General features: G+C 38.9%; 1 protein-coding gene across 2 annotated transcripts; it reads left to right on the top strand.

Moving 5' to 3' along the window:
- Nucleotides 1-341: 341 nt before the first annotated feature.
- LOC144646312 (uncharacterized) lies at nt 342-6,949 on the top strand. Of its 2 annotated transcripts, XM_078505859.1 has the most exons (5): nt 342-589; nt 1,054-2,714; nt 3,461-3,591; nt 4,137-4,211; nt 4,691-6,949. In XM_078505859.1, exons 2-5 carry the CDS (start codon nt 1,196-1,198, stop codon nt 4,958-4,960), a joined length of 1,995 nt encoding a protein of 664 aa, XP_078361985.1. In that variant the 5' UTR covers nt 342-589; nt 1,054-1,195; the 3' UTR covers nt 4,961-6,949. The 2 variants fall into 2 exon arrangements, with proteins under 2 accessions (XP_078361985.1, XP_078361984.1); XM_078505858.1 differs by lacking the exon at nt 342-589 and having other exon boundaries at nt 911-2,714.
- Nucleotides 6,950-8,271: the final 1,322 nt, after the last annotated feature.

Raw genomic sequence — 8,271 nt, 5'->3', positions numbered from 1 at the left:
GCGTTATTTTTCATGCATAGGCAAAGCTGTGGATTGTATACTGCCTGATGACTTTTGCTGATGGGAATGCCTTAGATTCGTAAAGACATTCATGTAAAATAGTGTCAGGAACCCATAGGCTCCTGATAGTGTACATTTCTCCTGAAATATTCTCAATTAATATTTTCAATGAAAAGTAATTTAATTTTTCACAAATTTTTATTTTTTGACAGGAACCCAGATTCCTGTTACGGAGCTCCTCGTCCAGTTCAGTCCGGGGAAATCTGAGTACAAGAACACTGTCGCTGGCATAAGCCCAGAGTGCACGTGGGCTCAGATGTAAATTCCCGCGAGATTTGCAAGCTTTTCAGTCGCAAAGTGACTCGCAAGGGAACCTCTTTCGTTCATAAACTACGTCGATGGAATCTTATTTGTTCGATTTCCAGCTCATTAGCTTGCTTTCAAGCGTTGAATAATCCACCGGTAGTTAATTATTCCGTCTTCAACCGCAGAAAATACACAAGGGACGCGATGAAGTCCATATCGCTGCATATCGCCATTGTTCAAACGGTTTGCAAAGAATAATTTTGAAGAGAACAAAAATTAGCAGGTAAGTCAATAAAACAATGGACACATTGTCCTTATATGCTTTTAAAACTTCATTTGCACAAAGTTAAAGAACTTTTAGTATGGAACAACAAAGGAGGTAATTAATTTATAGTCGTAGCTTTTGAATAGCAAGTCAGCTCGAGCTGAAATACCTTAGCACTGACGCTTCATAAATTAAATTCGGGAAACGGTGTTCGTTCGGTAAACTTTCGGCAATGGTGCCTTAGTCACCGTTATTGCAAAATCTTAAGTTTTTGTATGGTTTAGCTCTGTGAATGATACATTCAGCCAGAATCCAGCTCTCTAAAAGATCTTTAGAGTGATGGAATTACCTCAAAGCTACATGCATTGTGAGCGCGCAAGTGAAGGTATTTCTCACTTCGCGCCCGGAGGAAAGAAGCCTTTTAAGAAAAATGCGACCAGCCAGAACAATTCTTATAAAAATACGTTTTCCTCGTTTTGCAGTGAGCAGTGTGACCCATCAGCAAAAGTTTTATTCACCGGCAAGCCTGAATGCACTTCATCTTGTGATCAATTCTCAAAGATTGAGTCCACGGCCGAGTGTCGCAGTGAAGTCAAATCGAATTTTCCTTTCGGGACTCATCAAATGTCAAGCTTTGAGCGGGCTTGCTACGAGGACTTCCAAACTTACATCCCAGAAATTACAGCTGAAACACAGTTCATACATCCAAGCAAATTAATTGAAGATAATTCAGGTTATGGCTGTGTGTCTCAATCTCGTTCATCTGTCAATCATGACAAGATCTTGACACATTATCCTAGTGTGAGCAGCCAAAAAGCCACACAAAGTGCAAGACACTGCTTTTACAATGAAGGATTGGAGCATTTTGCTGGTGAAGCCAAGAAGAATGTGACATCCAATGCACCATTGAGTTGCGAGTTCAGGGACACTGCACCTGGTTTTTGCGCCGAAAATGGATTTTCGTGGTCCCAAGAAATGCGTCCCAATTTACCTGAAAATCTGAGATTTTCCAAGAGTGCGTATTCCAGGTCAAATACAGAAGCATCACAGGTTCCACCAAACAAGGTTGTGAACCGTTTTTCGCAACCGTTATGCCCAACTGTGAGCATTCGTGTGGATATCTCTTGTCCTAGTCTTACTTCGTGCAACTGCAACCAGATGTCTTGTTGTTGTCGAGATGGTTACACCAAATCTCCTATGCTACTTAGTCATGGTAACCTTTCAGGAAAAAGGAATAACAACGCTTTCAGGTCAAGTGACTTTGGAAACATCCCCGCAGCAGCATGGAACACTAAAACAAATTCATTTAGCAGTAAATTAAGTCACAGCCCAGTTTATTCCAATGGTTATACCACAGATGTTTCAAAGTATCCAATGAAATCCGATTGCTTTCCTGAAACAAGTTTCATGCTTGATTCTTTAGCAAACAACAATGGATTCTCAGATAGGTTTAGTAACAATCTGTTGAATGTTGACAGACCTGTTCAGACCCGAAGCTGGATGACTGAAGATCCAAGATCATGTCAAAGACTGTGGGCTGATAACACTGAAAAGAAGTTTGCCTTTCAGAATACAAGGACTGAAACTGTTAATCCAAATGCAATCCAATATGATGAGAAAATGAGATGGAATTTGAACTATACAAAGCCTGAGCACTTCTCTGTTAGTGAAAATCCTTGTGCTGTGCCAGACAATAAAGATATGAAAAACATGAATTTTCCAAAAGTAAAACAGGCATATCCAAGAGAACTTTACTTTCCCAAAACGATGATAAATTCATATCACAATGGCGGTGATTTTAAGAGTGATATGGACAATGTCGTGGAGTTGAGACCCATCAATCCTGGAAAGATTTTTGGACAATGTCAATTCCAGACCAATGAAAACAACATGCATGCAGAAAAGAAATATAGTTGTGCACAACCGACAGGTCAAGCAAAAACCTGGCAAAATGCTTCAAACCAAGACGTACCATTGTTACAAGCTCAAAAGCCTGTAAATGCGAGAAGCAAGAAAGCGCTGAATGATGTCTCCTTAGTTGTGGAACCATCGTCTCCTATTGCAAACCTGTCCAATCTAGTAGCAAAGATTCACCCGGATCATGCAAACATCATGACAGGAAAAAAGAATCCAAAACCCGAAGGTCAGTAAAATTGTAGAACTGAATTTAAAGGGCTCTGTTACATTTCACGAAGAACATTTTGTTGACTAGTGTATGTTAGAAATGTCTTGAAAATGAAGAAAATTTAACTGCATGTGGTGTATAACTGTCACGGTTCTGCAAATGGTAGATAGTACATTGGCCTTTGACCGTAATGTAAATGGCCAATACCCTATATCCGCCTTATCGAAGATATCTTATTTATCTAATTAATTAATTATTTATTTATTTATTATAAAAGTAATGTACATTGGGTCTGAAAAGCCCTGATTGGGAGATTCAATAAAGTATTACTTATTACTTATGTCTGTAATGAACAACTTAACAAGCTTTTCACAAATATATCATATATCATATTCTCTACCTGTGAAAACAAAAGGCATTACACCCACTTTTAGTGTTATGTGCATAGCAGCTATCTTTCAATGTTCTGTTTGAAATGAGCCAGTCACAACCAATGCATACCAGTGTTTGTTTCATGTCACTTCTGTGGAAATGAGCCACAAGTTCAGAAGGTCATACTTGTGGGCTATGATTAGTGGATTTTGATCAGTCTCATTTGTTTAGCATGTCAAAAGATAGGTGTCGAAAGATAGCCACTATGCATGTAATAATGAAAGAAGGTGTAAGGAAGGCAACTTTAACTCACCCCCTCTATAATTCCCATGAGACAAAGAAAAGTCATCATTGTTCATTTTGCAAACTTTTTCTTCTTTTTGTCTTCTTAGTTCAAAGAAATGAACCATTTAACAAGAGGCGCTCTCACTGTGTCTGTCCAAACTGTATCAGTGGTCTTAACAGCGGAACAGGAAACGTGCAACAAAGATCACACAGCTGTCATTACCCTGGCTGTGGCAAGGTATGTACATGTACAGCATCTATTAAGTTATTTTTAAGAACAGCATAGGTCATAGTGTGCATTCTATAGATGTCATAATGACATGATATTCCACTTTAATTCTTCAAAAAAAATACACAATCCCTTTTCCACAGTAGATTTGCCATATTACAAGCTGCAGACTGGTACATAACCAATACTGGTAGTACACAGTCTGTGGTAGGCTATTTTCCATCCCCTACCTCTACCCCCTCCCCCCTCTGTCAAGATCAGCATGCAAAGAAGTTAGTGTCCGCTGGCCTGGGGCAAGTGGATTTTGCGGTCAGAAGAGTGAGCTTAATCCTTCACTTGCCCAAGTTGGGCAAGTGAAGCATCATAAGCATTGTGCTTAATAAGAGAATTTTTTGGGCTCATAAAAATGACTTTTGGGCTAGAACATCAAAGGGCAGGCTGGGAAATCTATTTCTTTGCACCCTTTAAGATACCCCAACAATAATATTCATCAGCACCTAGTTAACATACCTTCTACAACCTTTTTATACAGTAAGTTTGTTCTCCCATTATAGGTTTATGGAAAAACCTCTCACTTGAAGGCTCATTTACGTTGGCATAAGGGAGAAAGGCCATTTGTGTGTAACTGGGTAAGTTCATTTAAACAAAAGTAGTACTCGATATGATTCTAGGTGGCATAATTTTTTTTAAGTAAGGATGAATGCAGGAATTGCTACCTCTCCCTCCCTCCCTCCTTCCCACTGTCCTTTCTCTCTCCCTTCTGCACTCCTATTTTTTTTTTTTTTTCATTTCCCACTTCCACTGGAGAGCTTGCTTGCAGTGATTGATAGAGCAATGCTACCCATGGAGCCAAATATAATTTGCAACCTTCCAAGTTAAGACCATTTTAGTTGCCATGGCAACTAAAATTTTCGAGCTGGCGACTAAGTTGGAACCGAAATCGCCAGCCTGGCAAAACAAGTTTTTTCACTGGCGACCAAACTTGAGCAGTCGGTGGCCAAATGGCCACTAAGAAAAAAAAATAAACTTGGAGGGTTGATCTGACCAGTGGTGTGTCTTAGAGACGACACTCATTTTATTAATTTGATTTAATTCTATTTTTTCATAGAATACTAGTGCACGTCGATGTGGGAAGAGCTTTACTCGGTCAGACGAACTGCAGCGTCACTTGAGAATACACACAAAAGAGAAAGCCTTCATGTGCACTGTTTGCAACAAAGCTTTTGGGCGAAGCGATCACCTGAGTAAACACCTTAGAACTCATGAAAGCAAAGGAAAGAAAGTTGTCCAGGAAAAGGAAAGTGAAGAAGATGATCAAGATGATGCAAAAGTACTTGATGTGGACGACGAAGATGATGATGTCTTTGAAGATGATTAAGGTTCAGAGAACAAACTTGTACGTTTTGAGTGAAATTCAGTAATTATTCAGGCATCTTAGATGACCAGTACAATTTTTGCTCATGACTGTCACATTATGACTTGGGTCCAATTAGTTTCCCTCGCAGCCGTTTTTAGTGTCGTCATGCAACCCTCCTCCCCTTGTCAACACTAAAAACAGCTGCAAGGGAGACTACAATAGGGTCCCATTTACGCATAGACCACTTTGCTGTGATGATCTTAAGTAAACAAGCAGTAGGCAGTAGGTTGAAAAAAGGTGTGCGACAGGCACATTATACATAAGAATTTCTCATGTCTAAGTCGACCCTGTAACGTACTGAAAGAACTTCATATTGTTACTGCCCAGCCTCAAAGAAGGGTTTTTTCCTGCATGTAGACTGTATGTTAAGACTGTTTGTTGGTTAACAAGTTGTTGAAGAGTATATGTGTATTTTGGTTTTTTTCTGGTTTTTGACGTTTTAAAGTAAATTGTTGACATAATTTGCTGTGTTGACAAAACAGATATGTTTGGCTTTTCAGCCAGAGAAATAATGTGCAAATTTGCACAAAGCAATTTTTCTTACAGCTTATAATGCCATGCAATGCCAGCTTCATTGCACTTCAGATTGACTAAGGGTCATTTAGAACCTCGCAAAGTAACCTTCACTCAGATCAAGGATGGCTTCAGTTTGGGTAATAAACTTTAGCTTTTTGAGCTATAATACTATTACATTGAATATTATTTGGGTGAAGTTTTTCTTTCATTCCTAGATGGCTTACCAGCCAAGTGCTTATTCTGATTGACAAGGAGCATTGCTTCTCCCCTGGATGGGATGCTAGCAGGCTTGAAGCTAGATGTAAATTGCTGTTTCAAGAGTTAGTTTTTTAGCAAAATTAATTTGGAAATCTTCAAATAAATTTGCACTTAACACTGCAGATACACCCTACATGCTTAAATTTTGTCCTCAGACCCCAGGGGGTACTCCCGCATGTAGATGACGGGGATGATCGAAGGATTTTTTGGGGGTTGAAATTTTAGGTTCTGGGATTTTTTTGGGTTGGAAAATTTGGCAAGTATTTTTTTGGGTGACTTGATTTAAATTGGGGATTTTTGAAGTATTAAAAACGAACTTAAGTGCCTTGGCACGGCCTTTGGCGTATTTATGGTATGATGAATAAATTTACAGGAATATTATTGCCCCTCCTGGCAATTTAGGGGTAATTTGACAAGGGATTTTTTGGGGGGTTATTTTTGGTCCAGGGATTTTTTTGGGGTAATGTCGGAAGACTTTGGGGTCCTGAATTTTGCCTCCATTCGATCATCCCCGTCATTTACAAGCCGGAGTACCCCCCCTGGGCCTCAGACCCTCCTAAGAGGTAGGACTTGGGCCTTTTAGAAATTGTTAGATGCATGCCAACTTCTCAAAGCTAGCTAAAAGCCTTGATGCTAATCCATCGCATTATTCTGTCATGGAATACAGTAATTTTGTAACATCCCATCCAGGTGTATGACAACTCCATATAACAATATTTGTACTTAGGAAATTGTTTTATAAATTTTTTAACAAAGCATTTTGATGTGTAACTACTGAACAAATTGTTAGTTAAGACAAGATATCTAATATTTATTTGTTATTTAGTATAATTTTGTATGAAAAAGGATATTGAAATAATTAGTATTGTTGATTGACAAAACAATCTCATTTTAGAGATTAACTTTACTTAGTATTTAACATTTAAGATAAGCTTGTATCAAGTTTTGTGTACTATAACTTATTTATTATCAGTTAACTATTAATTTATATTTGCACATCTCAGTTGTTGCATTGTTGTTTCAAGTCTGTAATGTTAAAAACCATAAAATAATCATTACAAAAAAACATATCATTTATGTACTATATTTATCAACAGTTCTATTTATATGATGCACATCTTGTTGCATTTGTTTGTACCAAAACTGCTAAAGCACAATAAAAATTTCACAATTTTTCACAAGAAACAATGGAATGGCAGGGAATGTAGGGTTTGATGGTAAGGTTGTGGCCCCGGGGGGAGGGGGGGGGACTCGCATATGAAAGTGACGGGGATGCTCGTCGTCTCGCTTAGGGGTGTAAATTTTGGATTTTTGGTCTCACTTAGGGTGTTCTGGGCAAAACGCCAATATTTTTAGCCATAATGGTCTCGTTTAGGGTTACACACGAAGAAATATACAAATATATTTTCTATTCTTTGTTTTTTGGTATCTTTTAGGGGTCAAGAAAAGCTTGAGCCACACGCAGATTGGTCTCTTTTAGGGGTTCTTTTCAAAATTTCCGACGAACATCCCCGTCCGTTTCACATAGGAGTCCCCCCCTGGGGGTTGTGGGCCACGTTTTCCCGTTCCCATCAGGCTCACAATGCCAAGCGAACCGTGCACGTCCGTCCCACAATGCCAAATGAGACATGCACGACCAAGGAGGTGGACGCCCGGGATGAGGCAGGCAATTTTACCCTATTTCTCAAACTCATTATCTTTTGCTTGGAGGTGAGAAATCCCACTGTACAGCAATTTTCTGCTTTTATACTTATTCATCCTTCACCTTTTGCATTTTATTGCTATTTTTGTGTGAAAACTTGAAACTAAAAAGCCCTATTAAAAACAGCAGAAATCGATGTCATTTTTTGGGGGGTTGATATTTTGGCGACATGCAGCTGAGCCAAACTACTTTTTACCCATGGTGAGACCAAAGGACTATACTCAACCCAAGAAATTCTGAGTGGTAGAGGGTTTCAAAAGCCAAAGTTTTTAAAGGAAAGTATACAAAGTTGCACTATCTCCAGAGGGGTAGGTGGTGGTTAAATCAGTAAAGAGTGGGATCCAAAGTTAATGACGTCAAATTCGTTGTCATGGCAACATGAAAGAGGTCAAAAATACCCTATTATTTTTACCATTCAAGGCAGTGAAAGTTTTTCATACATATTTTAAGACATGAGGCCTTTTAACAAATTTTAAAATAAATCTGTAGATAGGGTTCAGTGCCACCTTAAATTTATGTAAAAATAACAAAGCTCTAAGCCCTCCAACAGAATTTTTCAGACTTTGCCAAAACGCTTCTTATGTACCCCCCCTCCCTCCTTTCCACCTCCCCCATCTTCTAATTAGACAAGTTATTCCTTAACATTATTGGTGTGGCTGTGATTGAATGCCAAAGAGGGAGTCAACATTACAAGCTTTATGTATGTCTATTGCATCCCATCCAGGGGGGAGTAAAAATACTCCTAGCTGCTTAATGCTAAGGAAACCGGGATAAGCTCCGGCAGTATGCGCCACTT

The sequence above is a fragment of the Oculina patagonica genome, chromosome 3, assembly GCF_052425735.1.
Source record: "Oculina patagonica isolate OP01 chromosome 3, crgOcupat, whole genome shotgun sequence".
NCBI lineage: Eukaryota > Metazoa > Cnidaria > Anthozoa > Scleractinia > Oculinidae > Oculina > Oculina patagonica.
The sequence above is the reverse complement of the archived record's forward strand: the minus strand, read 5'-3'. Positions and strand labels throughout refer to the sequence as shown.

Excerpts from the sequence above, each read along its gene's own strand:
- LOC144646312 (XM_078505858.1), top strand. The coding sequence starts at position 911 with ATGGAATTACCTCAAAGCTACATGCATTGTGAGCGCGCAAGTGAAGGT. Across the intron at positions 2,715-3,460 it reads AAAGAATCCAAAACCCGAAG|TTCAAAGAAATGAACCATTT; the intron begins GTCAGTAAAATT and ends TTGTCTTCTTAG. Across the intron at positions 3,592-4,136 it reads ATTACCCTGGCTGTGGCAAG|GTTTATGGAAAAACCTCTCA; the intron begins GTATGTACATGT and ends CTCCCATTATAG.